This window comes from Crinia signifera, chromosome 3 (assembly GCF_055691185.1).
Source record: "Crinia signifera chromosome 3, ASM5569118v1, whole genome shotgun sequence".
Taxonomy (NCBI): Eukaryota; Metazoa; Chordata; class Amphibia; order Anura; family Myobatrachidae; genus Crinia; species Crinia signifera.
Window position 1 is genome coordinate 318962515 of NC_139219.1, and position 27339 is coordinate 318989853.

The 27339-nt window shown below is 45.2% G+C and overlaps 1 protein-coding gene across 1 annotated transcript in view; it reads left to right on the forward strand.

Annotated features, from left to right (window-relative positions):
* Positions 1 to 20926, forward strand: part of PKHD1 (PKHD1 ciliary IPT domain containing fibrocystin/polyductin) — a 378814-nt gene extending 357888 nt beyond the window's left edge. Inside the window, exons 54-56 of the mRNA XM_083175049.1 lie at positions 3135 to 3242; positions 13796 to 13954; positions 20790 to 20926. Coding sequence (XP_083031175.1) covers positions 3135 to 3242; positions 13796 to 13954; positions 20790 to 20821 — 299 coding nt within the window. The 3' untranslated portion in view covers positions 20822 to 20926. The remainder of the gene's footprint in view (positions 1 to 3134; positions 3243 to 13795; positions 13955 to 20789) is intronic.
* Positions 20927 to 27339: the final 6413 nt, after the last annotated feature.

The following is a 27339-nucleotide window of genomic DNA, read 5'->3' on the forward strand; positions in this document are numbered from 1 at the left end:
AGAGGAAATATATTAGACCTCACCTCCTGCCCTGAAGGTTTTCCTGTGCTTGTCCATTTGTATGCCTGCCTGTGTGGATTGATTGGTCATTCTGTTTCCCTACCCTGTGTCCATCCTACTCGGGGATTAACTACGCTCTGCTTTTGGGCCAGCGTCCGGAGTTTTTCGCTTTTTGCCTGACCTGACAGACTGAATCTGGCTCTCTGATTCGGCTATAGTCTAATTAAGAGTCCCTCAGCAGGTCCAGTCGTTTTTCCTCCGGCCGAGTACACCTTTCATTCCTTTTACCTCCCAATACCTCAACCTCCCTTGTTTGTCTCTTACCCATTGTGTCCTGGTATGGCTCCAATTGTGATTGGAGCATGTCTACTGGCACCTTAATTACTGTGCCTCATTTATATCTCTCAAAATTTTCTTTTTTCTTTTTGGCAGATCCTCCTAATATGTAAATGTACTTTCAATTGAGAATCCAATCTAATCCCCTCTTTTTTTACATCTCTTTCCTCAGGTCTGGGAACCGATAGGCTAAAAATCTGGGTAGTTGGCCATTCCTTTGTTTATTGGGCAGCTAGGTCAGTCTCCGCAGGCCAGCACTTGACATGCAGTAAATTAAACATCCCCATCTGCGTGTCACACTGGGATGCATGTGACTCGGGGATCCAATAAGGGCATAGGGCTGGCTAGGTTGACTGAATTATAATAGCAGGAAGAGGAGGAGACTTCTTCTTCTTCCTGCTGAATTCCCCGCCCTCCCTCCCTTTTTGCCTTATCGAGGGTGGTGGGTTTAATCGCGTTAGCTGATAGGCGGGAAAGAACGGCAGATTTAACCAATTAGCTCACACTACGTGTTTATGTTGACGTTTTAATGGCTTGTTTGCGGTGCACTCACTTCTCATTGGCTAAGGCCTTTCGCTGGATCACCCGTTCAGGGACAGCGACCCCACCCGGCTGGGTGGGTAGTCAATGCTGTTAGGTAGAGTTGGATACCGCATGTTTTTGATTTAGGCCAGTTATGTTAGAGTTGGGGTGGAGTTACATTAGTAGCCGTTCTTTCTTGGCCACCATTAATTAATTAATCAAATTAATTTAAATAATCAAATTAGCTTAAAATTTGCTACAAATAAATCAGTTAACAATTTCTGCCAAAACTATGCCTTCGAGTCTTTATTTCAGGTTTATTTATGTTAAGTTAAGAATGTATATATATATATGACATGCTAAAGGTACACATAAGATGTTGGGATGTTTATATGTATATAATGGGTAACACACACAGCCCCCCCCCCATGCACACACGAAATCACCACATCCCATTTTGAGTCGTGCAATTGAATAGGAAAACCTCACAGCTGCGGGAAGAACCCGCTGGGTTATTCAAATGTCTCACCTTCAATTGAATTCCCCCCTCAATGTGCCAAACAGGAACCAAAACTCCAAGTCAGAATTGTCTAACCAGAAGACTCCCATTGAGTGGTTTAGCAGTTACAATTACTGCTGTGTGTGTCTCTAACTGAATCCTCTGTTTCCCTTTATCTCTTCAATAATCTTGCTCCAAAAACTAAATGTTATTTTACTACAAATGCCTTCCTTCCACCAAATGCAATTTAGCTTCTGAAAATGATCATTCCAGATTTCATAATTACACATCCTGAATTCTCTAATGTCAACAACCAGAATATAGCCAGAAATTTAGATCGACATGGTTAAATGTTGACATGTTCAGAGTGTTGACATTTAACATTAGACACCATAGGGTGAGATTGAATAGGATGAAAGATTCAGAAAGTGAGAGACTTGGGTAGAAATCTCCAGTTTTTTAAAGCGGCAATCATTTACACTTCAAAATCAAACTGGTTTTGCAGTGTAAATGATTGCCGCTTAAAAAAGTGGAGATTTCTTACCAATTCTCTCACTTTCTGAATCTTTCATCCTATTAAATTTCACCATATAATGTCTACATAGTTTTTAGCTTATTTTAGTCTAGTCCAAAACTTACCGAAACCTTCTGATGCCGACATTTTAAATAGTGATGCAAACACATTTTAAACATTTCTACCTAAGTCTATGCCGACATAGTGATTGCTGAACTAATGTCCGTGTCAACATTCTGATTGTCGACCAATGTCTACATACATTTAGGTTGAAATGGATAAAATGTATTTGCGTCACTATTTAACATGTCGGCACCAGAATGGGGTTTGATAGGGTTAGTTTAGGTTTTGGACGAGGGTAAAATGGGTATGGGTCATTGGGTCGACCACACAAAGGTGGACATGCATTGGGTCAACCACTAAAGGTCGACAGAGCTTAGGTCAACACATGAAATAGGTTGACTGGGTTGGAAGGACGACACAAGCATTGTCTAGTTGACAGTCAAAATGTCGACATAGGTTTTTGACCTTTCTTCGTCCTGACTGTCGACATATTGGTGCACAGCTGCGCTCGCCATGCTTTGAGGACGGTGCCTCAATATGCTCGGCACCCTATTATATTCTCCCACCTTGCCCTAGTGGATGGTAGGGAATGAAATACCGCCTGTCGGCACATGTCGGCTGAAAAAAAGTGAAAAACCCATGTCGACCTTTTGATTGTCAACACAGACACTGTTGACCTAATGCTTGTGCCGGCCTGCCAACCCTGTCGACCTTAAGCATGTCGACCTATTTCACGTGTCAACTTAAGCTGTGTCGACCTTAAGTGGTCGGCGCAATGCGCATCGACCCAATGACCGTATTCTGCTAAAATAAGCTAAAAACCATGTAGACAGTCTGGTGTCGACATGTTAAATGTCAACATTCTGAGCATGTCAACATTTTAAACATGTCACCCTAAGTGTATGCCGATATATTAATTGCCGACCTAACGTCTGTTACAACATTCTGATTGTTGACATTCAGAAACTTCTGGATGTGGAATAGCCAACGGGATAACCTGGCAGTGAACGAGTCACTCTGTAATGCCCGCACTGTAATACACTTGTACAGTATGTAATATATAACAGTAATACTTCTCTCTTACATAGAATGTTCCGTTTTATACCGGTGTATTTACAGATCACACAGCGGGTATGGAAGCCCGAAATATGGGTCCAATTACTGCGCTAACCTTCAGACCTCTCTTCTGTAACTTTACAGGCAACACTACGGTGGAAATACAAGAGGGATGGGGGAACTTTTCTAACTTGGCCGTCTCAAGTTCTGGATCAGACTGGTGCCTGATATTTAATGTTACATCACCTCCAGGTATTCCTTTCTGCTTTTCTTGTTACCGTTTTCCCTCTCTTGCGCCCTATAATTTCTGGAGATACCGTGCCTCCGGGTGCCTCCGGGAGGAATATATTAATATGTTTATCATGAGCAACCTCAACAGCAAAACTATTCATATAATATGCTTTGCAGAAATAAATCTTATATGTGTTTCTGGACGCATATATATTCCTTTGTCCTCGCGCTGAGAACAACGATGAGTGATGGGTGATAGTAATTCTGCGTACAGGGCAATACGGTACATCAATATACTCTGCTAGTATTTTATCGCAATACGAAAATATTAGTTGTTCCCCGTTAGTATTAGTAAATTGATTTATTGTGATTTTTTTTTAAATTGTCTTACTAGATGTTTTTATGCAGTAATAACACAAGAGGGCTTGTTTTAGACCATTTTTGCGGACGTTACAAAAATGTAAGCTAATTGGTGGAGGCACGTATGGGGTGACATATGTACCATTTAGGCTGATGGCTCCTGCCCATCACCCCTTTTAAGAAGTTACAGGCTGCCTTTTTAATCTCTGGTGTGAGATATTTGATTGATTTGGTTATTATCCATTTTGGTTGGGGCGTGTATTTGTTGTTATTTATGCGCTATTATTTGTTGCAGCTTCTTCTCTTTGTTCTTCTGGAAATCCCACCTCCCTGATTTGTTTGATTTGCATGTTCTGAGGTTTTCCTGGTGGTGGTACATAGATTACATGTTTTTGATTGCTATTTAAAGCCTGATTCAGACGCAATCACTCGGTTGCGAATTCGCAGCCCGATTGATTCTTGAATGACCGTGCACGTGCGCCAGCCCTCTGTGTGATCACAGGCCCTTCCATTTGGTTTTAGTGAGTTAAACACCAACATTTGATTTTTACACAGTGCAGTATTTCTGCAAAACTTCTGAGCAATATAGTGTATTGAACCAGGCATCATGCACTGACTTCAGATCTGTCATCGTTCCATCACGCCTGGGTGGCATTCTATAGAGTGGGCACAATCAGAGCCATAACTAGACTTTTTGGTAACCTGTGCCAAAAAGAGAAATGTTGCCTCCCCCATTTTTCCAATATGGACATAAGGCACATTCCCTCCTGGGAAAGGGCATGACAAAACTGATCCAAGGGAACGCCTATTTATAAAACACTGCAAGTAAATAAATGTTGACACATATCTTCTTTATACTACATTCATACACATTACTCGAGAGCACTTTATTATTCAGTTACAGTACCCTTTTGTAAATACTGTAACGCACTTTCATACAGGCCGCCAACAGGGGGGGGGGGGGGGCTTTGGGTACAGCCGTCCCTTGTGCCGGCCCCTGGAAGGGCCCAGGCAACTCATTTTGCCCACTGCAAACCCCCCCCCCTTCCTCTGACTGCCTCCGCTGTGCTGCCTGCTTCTTCAGTGCAGAACGCCGACAGCCAATTAAAGCGCTCCACCGACTTTTGAGGCAATCAGAGCTCATGTACCATTAGCCAATCAGAGCGGCTGCTGGTACACAAGCTCGGATTGGCTCACCAGCCGATGTTGCGTTTTAATTGGCCACTGGCATCCTGCATTGAAGAAGCCTGTGCTTCGGGACCTCCAGCAGGAGTTGTGTGAAGTGAAGGGAGGGGGAGAGATGGGGGGGGGGGGCAGAGGGGCCCTGACTGGAAATCAGTCCAGAGCCCCAAAATTCCTAGTGGCAGCCCTGCTTTCATATACTGCCATACCCAGGATTCAATTCCATAACCTGTTGCAATGCAATCACATACCCTACTCACTGAGCTAGTCAGGAGGTGGCGGGGCTCAAAAAAGAGGGAAGCTTACAGGCAAACGTAATTAAAACAGATAATTGACATGTGCCACCAACAACTCCCTCCCACCTCCCCCCTCCACTGCAGTGCCCTAGTTCCCATCCAGGGTGGGAGGAGCATTCCTGACCAGAGGGAGGGGCCCCAGATCTTCACATTTAATATGAAGAACTGTGATCTATTATACACAAAGTGGAAATACATAGGAAATCCTCCACATGGTGTAATCAAGTTTCCGAAGTCACACACACACACACACACAGACACACAAACTTATGTAGGCGTGTAATGCCTGCAATTATTATTTTCTGCTTGTCTCTCTTCAGTTCCCAACCTTTGATTTTGTTGTATAACTAATTCTTGTGTCACGTTTGATATTGTACATCTTAGCCAGTACCCTACACGTAAAGAAAAACTGCAAGCCAGCGTTCCAAGCCCAGCACATGAGTCTAATTTTCCAATTATGTTCGTGTTACTTTGAAAACTGGTCTATTTCAACAAGTTTAATTTTATGGCTTCCTTACCAAATTATAGAGTGCTGGGACCAGAGTGTGCCGGGGTGTTTTCTAGTAAATCTGTAACATGCTATAAATTCCACAGTTTTGCTATTTATTAACATCCTTTTTCCTGATGATAAAACAGTTAACTTGCCCGGGCTTCTCTGCCCGGGAGGGGTGTGAAAATTAAAATTTAGAGGTCCAGAACAGAAGCCACAAAAGGAAGGTGTCTGCAGAGCTTTTATACTGCCAGACACGGGTTTATTGCCGTTGTAAATATTATCAGCTTTCCTAGAGAGACCAGAGTCTTCAGTGATGTACACCGGGAGCACAGCCTGATCATTAGGGTAACACAATGCCTCTTATTTCAGAATACTAGAGAAACAAGGCAATACTAACGGTCTAAGCTCACCTTAATAATATCATTTTACTTTGATGTAAATAAATAATTTCTTCAAAACTGCGTTTTACTGATTCTTAACGCTTTGAGAGCCAACATCTCTCACAGAGATGTATCCGCTAAAAATGCCAGTGTTGCTCACATTTGTTATATAGATTCAAGCAAAAAAAAAAAAAATGTTGTGTAAAAAAAGATATTTCCTATATACAGTAAGGAAACATTACAGGTCATTATGCTGAATCAAAATGTTTGCTTGGCAATTTTTACACCTATGTTGACAAATTCACTTGGCACTCAAAGGGTTAAGCACCACCCATACCTAATTTTAACTAATTTAATTATTTATTTCTATATTTTATATAAAATTGCCCTGGCCAGCTATAGCTGAAATTACCCTCTGCATCTGAGTGGGGGCTTCAGTACAATCGAACATGTGGTAATAACAAAGAAAACCTTTTCTTTATGCATTTCTGCATAGTAGATCCGGCCTCCTAAGAGGGAGAGAGTTTCAGTGGTGGGGAGCAGCACAGGTAATTCCGTGGGGGAGATGGAGGAGATAATCAGTTGGGAAGAGAGGTGCAGTCATTGAGTGAGTGAAGGTGGTGGAGTCATTGTGGGAGATAGAGGGGGAAGAGCATTGAGTGCAGGATTATAGGTGAGTGTGATGAGTTTGAATTGGGTTTTGCAGGCAGAAGGAACCTGGTTAGAGCTTGGTAAAGGCAGGCAGAAGCAGTTCATTTTATGGGCCAATAAATTGCTTAAATTCTATGTTTCTATGTTTGACAGGAGTCGATGGAAACCTGGAGTGCGGTTTCTTCCCACAATGCAATGCAGCCACCAATCATTGTGCCTTGGCAGAGATATCACACCTTTTAAAGAGGACAAGTGATAGAATCTGGCTATCATTTCATAGAATGTACTAGATACAGATGGGTGATAGCTAGTTCTTGTATGTAACTTTCCTCTTTAGGAAGTTTAATACATTCCCGCCCCTACTCTCTTGGCCCTTTACCACTTTGAACACCAGTTTGTTTCCATAAATGCCCCCCAGAGCCGGCCCTAGCCTAAATGATGCCCTAGGCAAGATTTTGGCTGGTGCCCCCTAGCACCGCCACTAGTTCCGCCTCTGACCCTGCTCCCCTTTCCCAGCACCATCAACCCTCATCATAGCAGTCATCATTTTGGTGCTCCTACCCTCAATATTTTAAGTAGAAACAGTGCACATATTCGGTGCGCAGCCCAAAAAGGGGTGTGTCCTTGCTGGGAACGGGCATGGCCACACAATAGCACCCCAAATTCAAATTATGCCACACAGTCAAGCAACTTTATTCACATTATATCATGCGATGGTGTCCCTTATTCACATTACATCACACAGTAGTATCACTCTACCTTATATACATTACTCCTCACATTATTCACATTATACCCTTAGAAAAAAATCCTGAGAAAATATTGTATTTTAAGCACCTCCATGGCCACACTGCAAACCAGCACAGAGCAGTGTGCTCTGGGCAGAGGAGAAGAGCTGCAGCTGCTTCTGTCACTTGAGGGGAGGGGGCCTGGGGCCCCACTGGGCCCTCCCATCAGACTGTGGCTGTACCTGCATACGGAATGCTATGTTACAGTGATTTCCATGAATACACTATTTCATATGCAGATACAGCCTCACTCACACACAGAATATAGGCATGCTGCATATCATTTTAATCAGCAGAAGCTGCTGATGCCCCAAGGCATTCCTAATGGCCTAGGCAATTGCCTAGTTTGCCTATGCCTAAGGCCGGCTCTGATGCCCCCTGTGTGTGTGAAGTGAACAGGACCGTCAAGGATGTGGTTTGGTGGGTGGGGGATAATGGGTATTAATTACCCAAGCCCAGGCATGTTGGAGTTGCCCAGCAAGGGCCTGGGTCCACCGCCGCTCTCTACGGCCCGGGAAGTGGTTGAGCTGAAGAAGACCTATTTCTAGCATTTTATGAGTGCACCTTATACAACAGATGCAGTGGATAATTCTATTTATTCCCCAGCCGTAATACAAAACACATGTCAAAAGGAAAATGCGTCTTGTTTGGGATTTAACTGTAGTGCTTGGCTCACCGAGGGGCTTTCAAAACAAAATTCCTGGAAAAGGCACCTTTATTCAATAACTCGGGGGTGTGTGAAATTGGTGGAACTGTGAATTACGGAGACTCCTCCGGGACACGGGGGAAACACTACCGGGCATACTGAGTGCCTTTATTCTGTGCAGAAACATAACAAAAGGTGCATTTGTTGTCTAAGCATGAAGAATGATCATGAAATTCTCTATTTAACATGTATTACGGAGAGATAAGAAAAAGGAAAACATTTGTAGAACGTAACGAATACTGTAGAACATTGGAGCAAATTTGGTGATGCTCAATCAGTGAGAATGTGAGTAAATGCTGAGGCGTGTTACAGAAATTATAGCCCACCCCTTCTAGATGAGATACAGGGCCTGTAAGCACAAGTGCGTCCCCATACAGCGACATTTACCCTACTACTCGTGCGCTGGAGCAAATATGCGCACCTTTGCGTTTCTCCAGTCAGACTTTTCTGACCATCATTGTAAAGAAAAACCGATGACTGATTAAGTTGGAGGTGACATAAACCCCCGAAGGTTTTCTTGTGCTGCATCTATTTAACGGTTGGTAGTGGTTGTTGAAAGTGTGCTGTGCTGGCAGCCAATGGGTGCAGGGGGAGGAGTAGTGAGATTAGGAGGGTCTTGTGATCCAGGAAGTCTGCCTCTATGAAAATTTTCGGTCTCTTCTTCTTCTCTTGGGCGGTGGTAAAGAACGGTCATTTGTGTAGATGGAATGTGTGTAGATAGTGGGTGCACTCTCCCGACATCGATTGTCATGAGCCATACTTCTTTGCACGGAAGATGGCTGCCACCACCGACCCAGGTGGTTGGCTGGGAGAGTTGATCACCAGCGGTGTGCGAATGCTATGGTGATCCCACCCCCCTTTTCTTTCCTCTGACCGTTCTTTGGTGCCGCCACCATTTTATAGTTTATTGTCAGTTGTCAAAATAAATTTGACATTCATTATTTGAAACGCTCTTTGTCCGTGTCGTTATTTTAGTTAAGTAAGTTACGTTTAAGTGTTAAAGGTTTTTAAGCATAAGGATACCGGTGGTGAGTTTATAGACGGATCTGACAACTAGAGGTATCTCTATGGGGCAACTTCACATAATGCAGGGAAGAGAACCATCTCGTGATCGTAGAGTTACGTGTACGTTGAGTGGACGACATTTTCAGTCCTTCCTCTTATGTAGTATCAGTGTCTGTACTGGGGATGAGGGCTATGGGCAGGGTAGTGGCAGAGATACGGGCACAGGCATATCATTGCACTAGAGTTCTGATTTCTGCCTGTATACTGCATATTTTCAGACTCATGATTCTTAGGTGGGTGTAAAGCAAAAAAAAAAAGAGCAACTTCACCCGGACAGACCATGTTGCCATGCGAGGGGTGTAAATACACTTTTTTTATTTTTTGCATGCAGGGTGAATACCAGCTGCTTTTGCATGTTGCCCACAAATGTTAGCTTTATTGTTACAGAGCAGATAAGATTTAAGTTAGGACACGCCCCTCACAAATCTAACTCTACCTGCACACGTTACGTCTCCTTCACCTACATAGCAACATAGGGCCTGCGCAGGGCCGCCGACAGGGGGGTGCCGTGGGTACAGGTGTCCCAGGCCCCGGCCTCTGGAGGGGCCCGAGCAGCTGCCCACCGGGGCACGGCGCCACCCCCTGCCCCCGCACAACGCCTCCCCCACCCGGCAGCCCCCAAGCCAGGCACACACAATACACAGTGCAGCCTGCAGAGCGCCGAACCTAGGATACAGAGGGGCTCGGCGCTCTGCAGGCTGTAGTGTGTGCTCGGCCGCTGCTGGTAAGTAATAGTAACTGGGGGAGGGGGGGGGTAGGCGGGGGGCGGGAAGGTCCCGAGCCCCAACATTTCTAGTGGCAGCCCTGGGCCTGCATATACTCGCAGCCTAGCAAACAGGTAAGCGCTGCCTCTGCTTGTCACCCAATGCCTCCCTGCCATCCCCAAAGCCTTCACAGCAGGTATAAGCTTTAATATTCACATGAATATATTCAAAAACAAACAGGGACTTGGCTCTGCGGTCATGGTATAAATCATAGACTGACTCATGATACACGGTCACAAGGTCAAAAGGTCGCCAGGTCAAATGTCGACATGGTTAAAAGGTTCGACATGAAAAATGCCGACACGGTCAAAAGGTTGTCAGCTAAAAGGTCAACATGGTCAAAAGACCGACATCCAAAAAGCCGACATGGAAAAAGGTTGACATGAGTTTTTAATGTTTTCTATGTCGACATAGGTCAACATGGACACTGTCTAAGTGTACCGCATCCCCTCGCATGGGGCTATTTTATTCTCCCTCCATGCCCTAGTGGATGGTATATAATGCCACCTGTCGGCACATGTCGGCTGAAAATTTTGTCAAAAAAATCCATGTCAACCTTTTTCATGTCGACCTTTTGACCCCGTCGATATATTGCCTGTCGACCGTTTAACCCTGTCGACCTTTTCCGTGTTGACCTTTAGACCCTGTCGACCTATTGTGTGTCGACCTTTAAACCCTGTCGGCCTTTTGACTGTCAACCATTAGTGGTTGACCATATGACTGTCTATCATAAGTCAGTCTTTGATCAGTCCGGATACCGTCTCTGCAATTGTTGAAGAATTTAATGGTACTTGTTTCCTATCTGGGCGCCCAGGTTTTCTACGTACGGCACCGTAATGAAATCGGATCGCATCGCATCGGATTCGGTACTCGATGATGTACGATGGTATACGATGCGATGCGATCCGATTCAATTTCCCATAGGAAACAATGTGAAATGGCTCAATTTAGCCAAATTATCATAGGAACAATAGTAAATGGGCCAAAAACACCCCTGAACATTGAAATGTCCCCCCAAAAGTAGTTGACGCCACCCCGCCATCAACGTGAACCCGAAGCGTGGCGAGCGCAGCGAGCCCGCGAGGGGCGGCGGTACGCGTCCTCCGACCTTTTCATGCCCTACTATCCACTAGGGCGTGGAGTGAGAATAGAATAGTGTGGCGAGCGCAGCGAGCCACCGAGCCCGAAGCGTGGCGAGCGCACGCGGATACCTTCACAGGTAAACGCGTCCCTTCGCGGGCTTCCCAGGTGTCCATGGCGACGCGGACACCTGGGAAGCCCGCGAAGGGACGCGTTTACCTGTGAAGGTATCCGCGTGCGCTCGCCACGCTTCGGGCTCGGTGGCTCGCTGCGCTCGCCACACTATTCTATTCTCACTCCACGCCCTAGTGGATAGTAGGGCATGAAAAGGTCGGAGGACGCGTACCGCCGCCCCTCGCGGGCTCGCTGCGCTCGCCACGCTTCGGGTTCACGTTGATGGCGGGGTGGCGTCAACTACTTTTGGAGGGACATTCCACTGCTCTGTGGGTTTTTGGGGGTTTCTGGCCCATTTACCATTCTTCCCTATGCTGATTTGGGTAAATTGATCCATTTAACATTGTTTCCTATGGGGAATCGGATCGCATCGCATCGCATTGCATCGTTCAATATCGTGTATGTGTATTTGTGGTATCCGATGCGATGCGATCTGATTTTTATACGGAGAATAGCATGGTGCGCAATTAACTTAGCGGGCGCCCAGATAGGAAACAAGTACCAATTTAATTGATGGCCAGTGGTAGAAGTTCTTCCCGGTTGCCCAGAGCAAGATAAATATTGGTGTGTGTGTGTGTGTATGTGTGTCCCACACACGCCATATTAAATAAATATAATATATATAATATGTTATATAAATATAAGGCTGATACCTTCCTGATAGAACCACAGAAGCAATGTTTATGGTTCAATTACCGGTTCCATTCGGCTTTCAACAAATTGATTAAAATTTGCAGGGAAATCGAGGTGCCCTCTTGGGAGCAGGAGCCCAGCAACAGATACCTCCCCTCCCACAGCCTAACCCTGACCCTCCCTCCACACAGCCATACCTTACCTCCCCACTGCCTAACCCTCCCCTCCCACAGCCTAACCCTAGCCTTTCCACCTGTAGTTTAACACATCCCTTCCGCAGCCTAACCCTAACCTTCCCCTCCCGCACCTAACCCTAGGTCCCAAACCCCAGCTTAAAGCTACCTATGATCGGGATGCAGGTTTCCATTGGCGGGATGTTAACTGCACGCCAAATAAAAATGACATACCTCCAAATCTAACCGACCCCAAGTGTGTTGTTGTTCACCACAGTTTGCTGACCTCAGGTAACCGGTGGGCCCTGGGGGATGGGCTATCTCTTTAAGAAGCCTCGTGAATGAATCAGCATGTCTGTATTGCTCATTATTAATGTGCCCTACTATGATTGTATTTTCTCTCCTCTGCTCCTGTATACCGCCTCTCGCTGGGGTATACGTACTGGATTTTCTTCTACTTCAAAACGTCTGGTAATTATACATATTTCTGTCTTGGGAGACAGTTGTTGATGGTTCTAAGTCATTTCAATATTTGTAATCCAGCGGCAGCTGCTGCTGGAGGCTCCTGGCTCATTTCTCTTCTACATCTGAAAATATTCCCCCCTTTATTTGTATCTGTCCTCAGGTTGGGATTCAGATCCGCCGATACAATATTTCATGCTCAAAGACAATGCAGTATAAACATGTTCCGAGCTGTATCTTGAAAAGGAAAAGTTTGCGCGAGGAACATGTAGTTCGTCCGATGAAACTTTTTCTGCCTATTGATCAGCGCCTCGTGCTTCTGATTTCACTTGGGACGTGTAAAATCCTGGAGATGCCGATGTATTTTTTATGTGGAATTGACTTTACAGCGCACGGAGGCAGTGCCGAATTTTAAAGACGGTTCCTTAAAGTAGACAGCGGCTCCTCTATTTTAGTATTGGCCAAATGCGCAGGAATGCAAAGCTGGTTTACTGGTTGGCAATTGCAGTCCATAGTCACTCTGCATAACCGGTATGCTTTGTAGCACAGCTGTTGTGAAACTACACATCCCAGCATGCCTTGCCACAGTTATGCTCTTAGGAAATGCAAAAAAACTGTGGGATGAGTAGTTTTGTATCAGCTGGAGAGACAAACTTTAGCCGGGCCTGCTTTTGCAGTGGCTGGCAGGTCAACAGACACAGAAAAAAAGGTAGACATACCTTAGGCCGACATGGTCAAAAGGTCCACATAGTCAACATGAAAAAGGTTGACATGTTTTTTTATACTTCACTATCCAAGCTGACATAGAGAATATAGAATATTATAATGTGCCGGAAGCATGGCGAGCAAAGTGGTACACATATGTCGACATAGAAACCCAAAAGTGCAAAAAAACTCATGTCAACATTTCCCATGCCAACCTATTGCTTGTGTTGACCTTTTGCCCATGTCAGTATAAGGTATGTCAACCATGTCCATGTGAAGACCTGTGGCCTGTCGACCAATAGTGTAGGACTCACTCATCAACCCACTAGAGAAGTAGGTGGAGTCTCAATAGAATTATCTCCATTTAAAAAATCTCTCTGGATACAAAACAAAAATGGCTGCCACAGACACTGAGCTCTCAGTGTGTCATTCAAAAGGCAGAGAGGGGAAGAGGAGGGGAGGATTGAACAGTACACTGATCAGAGAAAGAAAGCTCAGAGGGGCACTCCAAAGAGAGTACAGTAAACAGTGCTGTGGCTCAAAGCTGAATCAGGCCTATTGTAGACTGAGAACCGGTTCTGCAGCCAAACTGTGAGTTATTCTGTCTATGTGACAGCTTTGAGAGACTGGCATCCTAACCCTTCTATCCCTTCTCATTGCAGGGGTGACATTCTCAGTGCAATCCGATCAATTCCAAGTGTCACTCTCACCGAGCCGTGATGGAGAAAATATGTTTATGCTGGTCGTGCTCAGCTCTGCTGCCTCCGCCATTGTTGTGTCGCTCTTCTGTTGCTGGTTCCTAAAAAGAAAGAAAGTGAAAAGTGAGTAGAGACTTTTTCTGAGAGCTGCACACATCAGGGTAATAGGGTCCCTGTGGGGCCATGTACAGTACATCATCAACAGAGAGTGGTAACTCAGGGGCGGGTCCAAACACATAGCCGAGCATGTGCAGTAATGCATGTCAAAGCTCCGCCCTCCCCAGCTGGGTCCTAGCGCCTGTCAGCTGCAGAGGGTCGGACAGAGACTGTGCAGAGCGATTAGTCCCCAAAATTTTCAGACACATCGCGGGGCGGGCCTAAACTCACTCTGAATCAGGCCCTATATTTGGGAATGTGGGTAGGACAGAACTTGGACTTTTCGTGCCAAATTTCACCAGAAACACATTCTACATTTTCTCCCATTTCTTCTTTGAGTTATTTTTCTGTTTTTTACTAACAAATTTTCAAACTTTACTCTGTACAAAATCCACTTAAGTGAGCCAAAAAAATAAATTAATTAAGTGTAACACAGTAAATAACATAAGAAGCTCAATTTTTAATCCTTCACCAAATGGGATTTAAAGTAAGCCTGGATTATTTTCACGGATAAAGTTCAGTTCTGGTTACTAGATATATTTCATGTGTATCTGACCGTTTTATAAGCTATAAGCTAATTGCTGCTATCCATCAAACATTAATCCTTTCATCTGTATCTGTAATGTCCTATATGGCGTTGTTCCAGATAATTACATATGCTCTGAAAATAAAGTCAGCTATTTAATTAGAGTAACAGCAAACTTAATTACAAGCTTTCCTTTGACTTGTGTCCTGATTTGGGAGGAAAGTTCAGATTTTGAAACATGGAGGATTGTCTTTTGGAGTACTGGATTTTGGAGTATTGGAAGATTGTCTTTTGGAGTATTGGATTTTGGAGTATTGTAGGATTAGCTTTTGGAGTATTGTAGGATTGTCTTTTGGAGTATTGGATTTTCTTTTGGTGTTTTGGATTTTGGAGTATTGTAGGATTGGCTTTTGGAGTATTGGATTGTCTTTTGGTGTATTGGATTTTTGAGTATTGGAGGATTGGCTTTTGGAGTATTGGAGGATTGGCTTTTGGAGTATTGAATTTTTGAGTATTGGAGAATTGTTTTTTTGAGTATTGGATTTTGGAGTATTGGAGTAAGACTTTTGGAGTAGTGGATTTTGGAGTACTGGCGTATTGGAATTTGGAGTATTGGAGGGTTGGCTTTTGGAGTATTGTAGGATTGCCTTTTGGAGTATTGGATTGGCTTTTGGAGTATTGGATTTTGGAGTATTGGAGGATTGGCTTTTGGAGTATTGGAGGATTGTCTTTTGGAGTATTGGATTGTCTTTTGGTGTATTGGATTTTGGAGTATTGGAGGATTGGCTTTTGGAGTATTTAATTTTTGAGTATTGGAGAATTGTTTTTTTGAGTATTGGATTTTGGAGTATTGGAGTAAGACTTTTGGAGTAGTGGATTTTGGAGTACTGGCGTATTGGAATTTGGCGTATTGGAGGGTTGGCTTTTGGAGTATTGTAGGATTGGCTTTTGGAGTATTGGATTGGCTTTTGGAGTATTGGATTTTGGAGTATTGGAGGATTGGCTTTTGGAGTATTGGAGGATTGGCTTTTGGAGGATTGGAGGATTGGCTTTTGGAGGATTGAATTTTTGAGTATTGGAGGATTGTTTTTTTGAGTATTGGATTTTGGAGTATTGGAGGATTGACTTTTTGAGTAGTGGATTTTGGAGTACTGGCGTATTGGAATTTGGAGTATTGGAGGGTTGGCTTTTGGAGTATTGGATTGGCTTTTGGTGTATTGGATTTTGGAGTATTGGATTTTGGAGGATTGGATTTTGGAGTATTGGAGGATTGGCTTTTGGAGTATTGGAGGATTGGCTTTTGGAGGATTGGAGGATTGGCTTTTGGAGTATTGGATTTTGGAGTGTTGGAGGATTGACTTTTGGAGTAGTGGATTTTGGAGTACTGGCGTATTGGAATTTGTAGTATTGGAGGGTTGGCTTTCAGAGTGTTGGGTTTTGGAGTATTCGAGAATTGGCTTTTGGAGTATTGTAGGATTGCCTTTTGGAGTATTGGATTGGCTTTTGGTGTATTGGATTTTGGAGTATTGGAGGATTGGCTTTTTGAGTATTGAAAGATTGGCTTTTGGAGTATTGAACTTTGGAGTATTGGAGGGTTGGCTTTTGGAGTGTTTGAGGATTGGCTTTTGGAGTATTGGATTTTGGAGGACTGGTGACTTTGATATTAATATTGCACATTTAATGGCAGATTAGTTGCAGTAATTATTTTACCCACATTCATCCTTTTCAGAAGAGCTATGTACTGTACAAGTTGCATTATATATATGTAGGTCAGCTTCTAAGTTACTAGTCTTTGGGTTGAAATAATTGAAAGCTTGTAGAGAGATGTTGTAGAGAGTGAGATAAAGTACCAGCCAATCAGCTTATAATTGTCATGTTACAAGATCCAGAAAGGCCAACACATTCCGGTAGTTGGCCAGCAAAGATAAACACAACCATGTGTGCCACTAACAGAAGTTAATGTGAATCTAGTTGGCATTCTAAAGAATGGGATCCCGGTGGTAAGAATCCTGGTTCCAGAATCCTTTCAAAATGCCAACGCTGAAGGGGTTAGACTGTGGGGGTAGGGTTATGCAGTGGGGGAGGTTAGGCTACAGAGGAGGGGGCTTAGGGTTAGGCTGCATGGGGTACATTAGGGGAAGGCTGTGGGGAGAGGGAGAATTCGTGTTAGTTTAGTTCAACACCCTTGTTGGAATTTTAGGCAGTCAGGATGCCGAGGTCTGTATTTTGACCACCACTATCTTAAATGCCAGTATCCTGGATTGGACCCAGATGAAAGATGAAGGTAAGAAGGAGGTGGCATAGCACTAACCTGCCCTTACACCTCATCACTAGAGACAGGATTATATGCAACATAAAATGCTTGAAATATGCATAAAAAATACATAAAATATGCATGAAAAGTGTTAAAATATGCTACATTATATAATTAAAAAAGTAATTTAAAACTTATTTATTTAAAAATCAGCATACAATTAGCAAGCAGTAAAATAATATATTGATAATTAACAATTATTTAACATTCTGTTACTCTTGAAAATGTAAACAATCAGGTACTGTTCCAAATATTCGGCAGTAAGATTGTGCCTTCTTCGATAACTCGATAATAATATTTTTATAAGTGGAAAAGGACCGTTCCACATCCACTGCGGTAACTGGGCAGTATATGGATTTAGGTGCTATGTTAGCACTTATTGTTTTTTTCTTCCTGGCTGCTACAGCAAACTGCAGCGTCCTAGGCTCTTCTGGCATCAACTACAAGGACCCTCATCTCCAGCGCCGATGGATCAAGTGTAATAGATATGGATAGCATGTGAGGGCGGCGCAGTGGAAGGCTTCCTCCTTCCACCTCATACTCACTGTGACCTTGCGTTTCCTCCACACCGTGTGATGTCACAACCCTTCCGCCCACCTCCTCTGCTGCAGAAGTCTCTCTCTTGGCACAAAGTCCCAGGCCAGGGGTAGGCAAAGGTTCAGGAGCTTCGTGACGGCATACGCCCCTACTGACTTTTATTAAAATGCTTTGGCAGCCTAGAGCAGTGTCAAACGTAGCGTAATCTAAGGTCCCCTACACTGCGCAAATATTGGCCCGACCTACACACTCTACCACTACCTAGTCAGCAGCAGCAGGGCAAAGCAGTGCCGTGATTCACGGGTGGAAAGGAGGCGGGCCAAATACGTGTAGTACTCCCCTTTGGAAAAATATGCACCATCACTAGATTTTAGGTAAAATATGCAATAACCAGTTAGAATGGGCAAAATATGCAAATACATATGCAAATATGCAAATTAATATAATCCTGTCTCTACTCATCACTCTCCAAGTGCACACCAGCAAAATATTCCCCTTAAGTCATGACCAAGTCAGGTTCCTCTGTAGTGTGCACTATCCACTTGATTAATATGTCATTGTCCAGAAAACCACTGATTTTTTTCATGTAGACAAGGTGCGGCCCGTGTGGGCCACATGAGTTTGATCAGCAGACACTGCCCATTTTATAAGCACGCCTAATGAATGATGCATTAGATCACTGGTTCTCAGCCTTGGTCCTCAAGGACCCCCCAACAGTGCACGTTTTCCAGGTAACCCAGCACTGATGCCAGCACTGATGCCCAATCACTGATGCTTTTTAAAAGATCACAGGAGGAGCTAATTATTTCACCTGTGATTCTGTGCGGAGACCTGGAAAACATGGACTGTTGGGGGTCATTGAGGACCGAGGTTGAGAACCACTGCATTAGATTAAGCACATTAATTTACAAAGGGCTTGCGACAACAAAGACCACAATGTGCAGTGGAGGTTCACAGGGCTGGTTCAAGGTTAGCGGGGCTGGTGCGAGGTTAACAAGGCCGGTGTGAGGTTAGCGGGGCTGGTGCGAGATTAACAAGGCTGGTGCAAGGTTAGCGGGGCTGGTGCGAGGTTAACAAGGCTGGTGCAAGGTTAGCGGGGCTGGTGCAAGGTTAGCGAGGCTGGTGCAAGGTTAGCGAGGCTGGTGCAAGGTTAGCGTAGCCAGTTCTAGGTCATCAGGGCCGATGCAAGATGATCTGGGACGGGTCAAGGTTTTCTACGGCATTTCTGCTTTAGAACATCCCACCCACTATGTGGCTATTCACATTAGTTTCTGCCGCAGTGGAGTTTACAACCCAGGGGCACGTTAAGAGAGGTGGAGCCCCGTGTGCAGCCTCCTACATTCAGGCCCCTCCTCTCTCCCAGCCGTAACTCTCCACAGGGCAGCTCAATAGACTCAGATCTTCGAAAAAATGGCACCCAAAACCCTGCCACTGGTTTACTGGTTGCCCTTCCTTTGGCTTCTTTTGTTAGGTACTAACCCCTGAGATGGGTATATAAGAGTAATAACAATAGGAATGGATGTTGCATTGTAAAACCATAGTTTAGTAAATGAAAACAAACACATATAGGACAATAGACACAATACAAAACAAATCCATCTCCATATTAATGCAGAATCTAATATAAATATCATAACAGGAGAAAACCTATACAATCATGGAAGCTTGGTAGTCTCATATAGGTCAAAGTGTTGTTTGCAAATGTCTCCTACGATATAAATCCACAGTAAAGTTATATACAAACAATCCACCAGTGTATACAAGTACAGTATGTTTGAATTCATCTGCATGGGTTTGAATGTTTATATGGAACAATGTACAGTAGATCAGGAAAGTTTATCAGACTAATGCTGAAACCAATTCAGGAGTGCACCTTTTCACCTCATACGTTCAGTAACTGGAAGGAAAATAGGTATGGCCATCCACCATCGATAATTCCAAATCATCCATGGTTTATGGCCGATGAAGAATACTTATGCCATCGATTGGGAGAACCAGATTGTTTCCTTCCATCGACGGCACAGCAGAACCGAATATATATATTTTGACCAAGGTTCCCGGGCACTGAGCACCCTGGCACCCCTGAAGCCCCACCCCCATGCTCTGATTGGCCTATGGACCAGTCAAAGGAAATGCATAATAGTGGTGACCGCACCGATGACCATCCCTAAAGGAAAATACTTCTTGCAAAAATGACTCAAGGACCGTTGGGATTTCTGGAACTCTTAAAACATCTAATTCTTCAAGTCTGTCCTTGTCATGCTGGGCCTAGATCCGTGTGTTGTTGTGACTCGGAAGGAAACAAAGAGCTGTCGCTCTTCAGATGGGTGGTAACTCAATTTGCCCACACATGTGGTGTTTGCCTTATGTATCGTAATTAGGATAAGGTCCGAGAACAGTCTCATCTCCTTACTTCAATTAGAACTTATCAGAAAGACAAAAAGAAAGGAAATGCAGCGATTTATATGTTTTGATACTTACCATGCCACTCCTAAGACAGCGTAGAGCCTTGTGAGCCGGAGGACACATATCTGCTATAAATTCATTTTTATCTAATTTGTCTGAGATCTAAGCTTCCTGTGGAGGTCTGTGATCAAAGACACTGATTCTGTCTGATGTTGGCTCCGACACGTAATGCTCGCTGACTTACTTCTGTCTATACACTCACTGTGGGAATCTTGGGTTGTCCCCTAACACCTTGGCCTAGGGAACTTTCACAGGGTCAAGGAATGGTGACAGGTTCCAGTTGGTCAGCTCTAATAAATAATTCATATAGAGCTTACCTTTTAAGCATTAATTAGTTTATGGCAACCAATTTCTGTGGATAAGACAACAAAAAGATCAGCATTTGTGTGGGACACTTTCGTCATCAATGCCCATCCACATTTCATTATTATAGTGATACCTTATAATAGGAATTGCTGTGATATTGACCCTGTCCTCGCAAATCTATCACACATCTCCTGATATACTCTGTGCTGCTGGGGCCCTTGCGGCTTACAGTATATAACTCTGTCTGCGGCTTCCTGCTGCCTCCATTTCCCTCCTCAAGTTATGTTACTTTCCCTGTCACATGCAGATCTGTCCTTCCTAATATATCACTCGTCTCCAGATATACTCGGTGCTGCTGGAGACCCTGCTCCTCCCACTATATAACTTTCACATTGGGGCTTCCCACTGCCTCTAGTCCCCTCACCACAACATGTCACTGCCCTCTGTCACATGCAGCCCTGTCCTTACTGACACATCACTCGTCTCCTGATATACTCTGTGCTGCTGGTGACCATGCTCTGTCAACTCTGAGTCTGTGGCTTCTTGCTACCTTCATTGTCCGTGTCGTTTCCGGTCCATGTATATATAAAATATTACAATGCTAACAAAATCTATTTCTGCCCGAAAATAAAGAAAGGTGTTTATTCCCACAGGACTGAAAGCAGGAGGGAAGCTGAGAAGGTGACGCACAGCACAGAGCACAAGATTCGCGCTGTGTAATGAATGCAGAATTTGAAGCTTAATATGTAATTTTTATTTTTCTTCTAATAAACATGTTACAGAAATGAAATGTGTTTGTCATTTTATATAATCTGGTTTTTCGATAAGGGACTCGTGATTTGCACCCTTGTTTCCTGCCTCTTATGTATGCATATGTGTATGTATGCATGTATGTATATATGTATGTTATGTATATTATGTTTATAATAAAGTGTGACGTCTATGGTCCTGCTGGGAGGGGGAGACAGCCACAGTAGCAATATCGATGGAGTTGAATAACTCATTCAAACTTGCAGGGGAGGGGAGGTGCCCTCTTGGAAGCAGGAGCCTGACAGCAGATGACTCCATTGTCTCCCGGAGTTACCCCTCTGCTAACCACCAAACATCAAGGTAAACTCATCGGGTAGGTCCCTAGCATTATAGGCGTTCGTCTCTAGGTTGCCGAGAATGGTTTCCGTGGAGGGGTTTGGAGGTGCCCTGTGCCGTGGAGGTGAGCTTCAATAATGTTAGGGACATACCCGGTGAAGTGACCTTGACATTTCGTTGGTACTGTAGGCTCATAATATTGGGCAATTTTATCCCCAAATCCTTGTAAATGATATTCAATGATTGCGCTTATTAGAATTGTAATGGCCGTATGGTGCACAGCTCTCTTGTTTCTGAGTTATTCCATAGGTACCCCAACAAAATCCACCTTTACTATGGGATTGGGAGATTGTTCCACGTTATCTCACCTCAAGCAATGAACGTTCCTATCCCATAGTCCTCAGCAACGCCTGCATGTATCGTCTCCTTACTCTACTGTGTCCTCTGTTATAACTCCACATGTATAGGCATACAGTCACCCCAAGCACTAAGATAGGAGTTCTAATGAAGATGGGGTGTTTCCCATAGCAACCAATCAGATTCTATCATCTGCTAGAAGGTGCTAAATAAATAAGTAGACTCTTGTGGCTATGTGCAACATCCTAAATGGTGACAGAAGCTTTCATTCATATATCGCTTTACCATGGGCCTGATTCAGATCTTCCAGCGAGCAGGTAAAGGTCACCCTGATGAATGCACCCCCCCGGTCCAGCAAATACCGGCACTAACATGCACATATACCCACATGCACGTACCCCCACCAGCGGCCGGCTGAGTGAATTTTAACAATCAGGTCTGAATTTCCCCTATCTACAGTATCCAAAGCCACGGGATCGATAATATCAATTGCAGATGTCACATCGCTATCATAGTAACAGACTAGGGGCCAGATGCACTAAGCATCAAAAGTGATAAAATGGAGAGGGATAAACAGCCAGCCAATCAGCTCCTGCCTGACATTTTGCAAACAGAGTCTGTGACATGGCAGGTAGGAGCTGGTTGGCTGGCTCCATGAATGATGCCTGGTCATTTCCATGGGCAAAGATCTAATTTGAAGGCTAGTGACTGAGAACCAAATGAAGCGGTGCACCTCTAATCCCTATCCCAGCCCCCATGTCCCAGGGGGTCATATAAGTACCATGAACAAAAGCCGCGAACCGTAATAAAAGTGAACGCCTACCAGAAACATAAATAAACTACCCAGCCAAATGTAAGCTGTAAATTTACCTCAGCATCTGAATGATTCCCCGGATGACACAATTTATAATGATAAAGAATTGAGTAAGGCACCTTCTTGTGGGAACTATTTCTCAGGAATACCCGGAATCCGTAATATTCAACAGGGACCCGCTTCCAACCGAAACAAGGGCGGTATTTACAGATGGAGCCCCTCTCTTCCTTGGCCGGTGCTCTCCAGAAAGTCCCCGCTGGCGAGGGCTGGCGGAGAGGGTCTCCATTAGACTGGGACGCACGTGCGTCTCACACGCATGCGCATCCCAGTCTCTCGGCGGCTGGGCGGCGTGACCCTGCCCGTCTCCGCTTCAGGGAGATGGACAGGGTTAGGGGGGGGGCAGGCGTCGGCGACCAGTGGCGGGGACCCAGGGGGAGCTCCGTCTGAATGGGGTGCGTGAGCTTCTCGTGCGCACGTGCCGGCTGGCGACGGCCGGTCATAGTCATGTGATGTCAGCTGCCTTCCCCGAGCAGGCATCGACCTGTCTGCGTTCCCTGAGGAACACCTAGTGCCCCCTCTGGAGCAAACAGCTTGGCGAGTGTGAAACTTGCCAAAGCCGCTCAAGTGTTGCTCATAAGAATGCGCAAACCCCAAACATCAAGGAAGCGGACGAATTTGGCCCACTACGAGTGGGTCTGAATCGGTCCCCTATGTTAGCGCTAGGTCCACTTGGTGTCATAATATTGTGCCCTATACACAGCTCCTGTTTGTGATGTAGCGCCGCTGGATTTTCGCTTTTATGTGTTTGCAGAGTACGATTGTGACTTTCTTTACCCTTGTTCCCTCTCTTACAAACGATGACCCCAATCGCTTCAGTGAGAATTACCTAGAATATTGTGTGACCGTAATAGAGGATGATTTACAGTCCTGTAAATGAAGATACTATCAGGAGACCCTAACCCCACAAAGATAAAAATTCTCCTGCTTAATGAACAGCTCCTAAGGCGCTTTCTTGAGGAGCATATTTGCATGTCCCAAGTGGCAGCTTGCGTCCTCTGCATCCCACGTACCAAGCAGTGAAAGTTATGGTTATTGCTTTGACATTGTCCCGTGGATGTACATAAAAGGGCTTATTGATCTGCCGCACTAGCTGTGCGCGTGACCTGCGCGGCTTGCCGGGATGTGCTGGGACTAGTTTACTACCAGGACATGATAAATACACACGTCTGGCCTTTGTATCCTTGCGCCAAAACAAATAAAAACATTTTTTGTTATGATCCTTTTTGGGGAAAAATAAATCAATTCATTTTTTTATTGTGCACGGATTTCCTTGTGTTGATATTAAAGGGTCTACCGTGTGTACTAAGAGGTCTATGTACTAAAGCCTTGGAGAGAGAGAAAGGGGGGTATTTAATGACAGCCGCTATTTCCGCTGGGGGAAATAGCGCCTGCCGCCTATTCAGTGCTGCCCTTTCCAACAGCATTGAAGGCGGATTCCGACAAAACAGATCTGACTTTAAAACAAGTTGTATCTGGGTACTTGTTTCCTAGCACGGCACCGTAGGGAAATAGCATCGCATGGGCCATTATAGCGGCATGCGATGCGATGAAATTTTTTAATGTCTTTTTTTTCTATGGGCATTGTACCCCGCTATATCGCATGGCATGGCATTGCATGTCCCGCAAAATTTTATAGGGTGTGCGATGCCATGCCATTAGGTATACAATAATATGATTTTATCTTCCAAAAATAGGTTTAATGCCCCCCCCACTATCCACGCCACCCCGAAGCACGGTGAGCGCAGTGAGCTCCGCGCGGGGTGGCGGAATGCGTCCTCTGACTTTTTCATTACCCCACTATCCACGTCGGCGTGGAGTTGATTTTATATAGTGTGGCGAGCGCAGCGAGCCCCGCGAGGGGACGCTTATTACTTTACATGTATTCCGCGTCCCACTCGCGGGGCTCGCTGCGTTTGCCACACTTTGGGCTCGGTAGCTCGCTGCACTTTATAAAGTCAACTCCACGCCGACGTGGATAGTGGGGGTTATGAAAAAGTCGGAGGATGCGCTCCGCCGCCCCTCGAGGGGCTCGCTGCGCTCGCCACACTTCGGGGTGTCGTGGATAGTGGGGGGTGCATTAAACCTATTTTTGGGACATACAATCATATTATTGTATACCTAATGTCATGGCATAGCACCCCAGAAAATCACAATGCGATTGCATGCGATTTCTCGGGAGATGCGATGGGATGGCCTGGGAACATGAAAGCAGTGAATAAATTAACTTTAAAAATCGCATCGCATCACATGCGATTAAAATCGATGCAATACGATTTTATTACGCAGAATAGCCCTCTACGCAATTAACGTAGTGGGCGCCGTGCTAGGAAACAAGTACCTGGATCTGTTTTGTTGGAAACGGCCATGGAATTGTTGAATTCACGGCCATTTTTGCCGACACGCCCAATGAAACCTGGCTGTTGAGTTTCAGTTGAGCTGGCCCGGGATTCTGACCATCGGGATGTTCCGACAGACGGAATCCCATAATGAATACCCCATAAAGTATCCACCCAATTATTTCCTAACTGCTGTGATTCAAAAATGATGGTTAGAAGCTGAATGGCTGGTGTGTTATCACCGGCCACTTTATCTCTCTCCAAGACCTCATAAAGGGACAAATATATTAAGCCCGGTGAAGTGATCACGTGTCTGGCACTTTACCACAGGCCGGACAGCTCCAAACTGTCATTTGTCTAACCTAGTCTGTAATGTGACAGTTGGGAGCCGATTGGCCGTTGATAAAGTACCAGCCGTTTTAACACTTCCCCCGGGCTTCATAAATCTGCCACAAAATCTTTAAATGTCCAGTTCTCCCTATTAATAGTATGACAATACAGGATGGCACAGAGAACTGTTGTTGTCAGTGCGTATCCCTACCAGTATAATTCAGAACATCGCTATAGTAACAGACATAGAACATTGGTGCATGTTATTAATCGGACACAGCGGCGAAGTCCGGTGCAGTGGAGCCATGGTTTCCGTATGTACATTTATCTGTACAGAGACACAAAGCAGCTTTGGACACGGGTTTTTGTCTAAGGGGTGGTCCGGGGGTGCACCGGACCACCCATTAGACTGCCCGGCGCCTGTAGCTTTAAATATTAAATGTGCCCGCCGCTGCCCAGATTTTACATTATAAATATGCTCACAGGACCGACTGCACGCAGCTCCTCCCATGGTCCTTTGCGGAGCGTGCACCGCCACGTGACCTTGGGCTGCGCCGTCTTCCTCCTCCTCCGTCCCCCCTCCCTCCTGCAGGTGCTGCTGCGACGGGGGCTAGCGCGCACGTGTGTTTGTGTGGCACAGCAGCCCGGCCAGCACAGCAGGACACGTGTCGGCGGGAATTGGCAGGCAGACTCCCACTGGCTCCCATCGGTAAGTGCAGCAGTGACTCACTGCTGCCTGTGATTTCTATTATGCAATGTGAAACATCTTGCCCAGCGCTCTGCCCAGTGCCAGCCCAGCAATGGCTTCTATAAAAAAAAAAAAAAGGCTGTAATCTTTCCCAGTGCCCTGCCCAGTGTCCAGCAATGCCTTTTTATAAAAAAAAACCCGCTGTAATCTTTCTCAGTGCCCTGCCCAGTGCCCTACAGGCCCTGCCCATGCAATACAGGGCCTGTAGGGCACTGGGCAGGGCACTGAGAAAGATTACAGCCTTTTTTTTTTTTTAAACAAAAGCCATTGCTGGGCTGGCCTGGCACTGGGCAGGGGCCGTGCCCAGCAATGGCTTTTATTAAAATGGGGGAGTGACTTGCCCCTGTTAAGCCACACCCCTCAAATGAGGTCACACCCCTTTTAGGCCACGCCCCTTGGTAAAAAAATCCCCGCCCACGGATTCGCCACGCGCAAATCCACTATCTCTAGTCTAGGACCACCCTTTAGCATATTTCTAGATTCGCCTATGGCTGTGAGGCAGCTAGAGAGTGCTGGCCTCTGATTGGTGGATAGCTCTAGAGGGGCATTGGTGCCATCAAAGCATGTGCAGTGAGGAAATCATCTTTAAATGGGAGCCTAGTCACGGGAGGGTTTTTAATCAGAGGCTACACTGAGCCTATGAGGTCTCCTACAGTCCTACAGAGTAAGGTACAGAGGGACAAACACAGGCTTTTCATGTGTTATGTATGTATATATATATCCAAGTAAAGGAGCCCATACACGGTCTGTTGTGTACGGCTCCGTTCTGTACTATGCGATGCGCGCTCCCGCGCATCACATAGTACGGTACAAAAAGTATGTGCTGCACATACTTTTTGTACTAGGTACATATCGGATCGGATCGCAGTGCATGCACACTGCATGCACTAGGGATCCGATCCGATGTGTGCTAATTAAGTCCCAAACAGATCCGTTAAACGGACCGTGTATGGGCTGCTTAAGTAAAGCGGCAGAGGGTAATAGCAGCGTGTGTTGTCACCCTCTCTCCTGGACCTCAGCGACGCACAGAGAGAGAGCCAGACTCACCGCAAGTCTGGCGGCTCTCTCTGTGCACCGATCGGGAGGCGCACAGAAGTGCCAGATGGCCAGTCCGGCTCTGGATCAAAATCGCAATACGCTCATAATTTGACTGACAGGAAGCTGGTGTTTAGGAGTGGTATCCGGCCGTTTTCTGAAAAATGGAGATGTGCGTAGCCATTTTAAGGATGGGCATGTGACATCAGCGCTGGCCTCGATCAGCTTCTTTCTGTTTTAAGAGTTGTGGAAGGGTCAAAGTTACTCACATTTGCACAGACTAGAAAAATAACTTGATGATTCAGGAATTGTGTATGGATTTGCTGAGAATAGCGAATAGGGATCCATTCAGAATTCTCTCGCAGACTTGCACGGGGCAGGTTTTCTTTCTGTATTGGCGGCGGCTATCTAATCGCAGTCATCTGCAACTTTGTAGA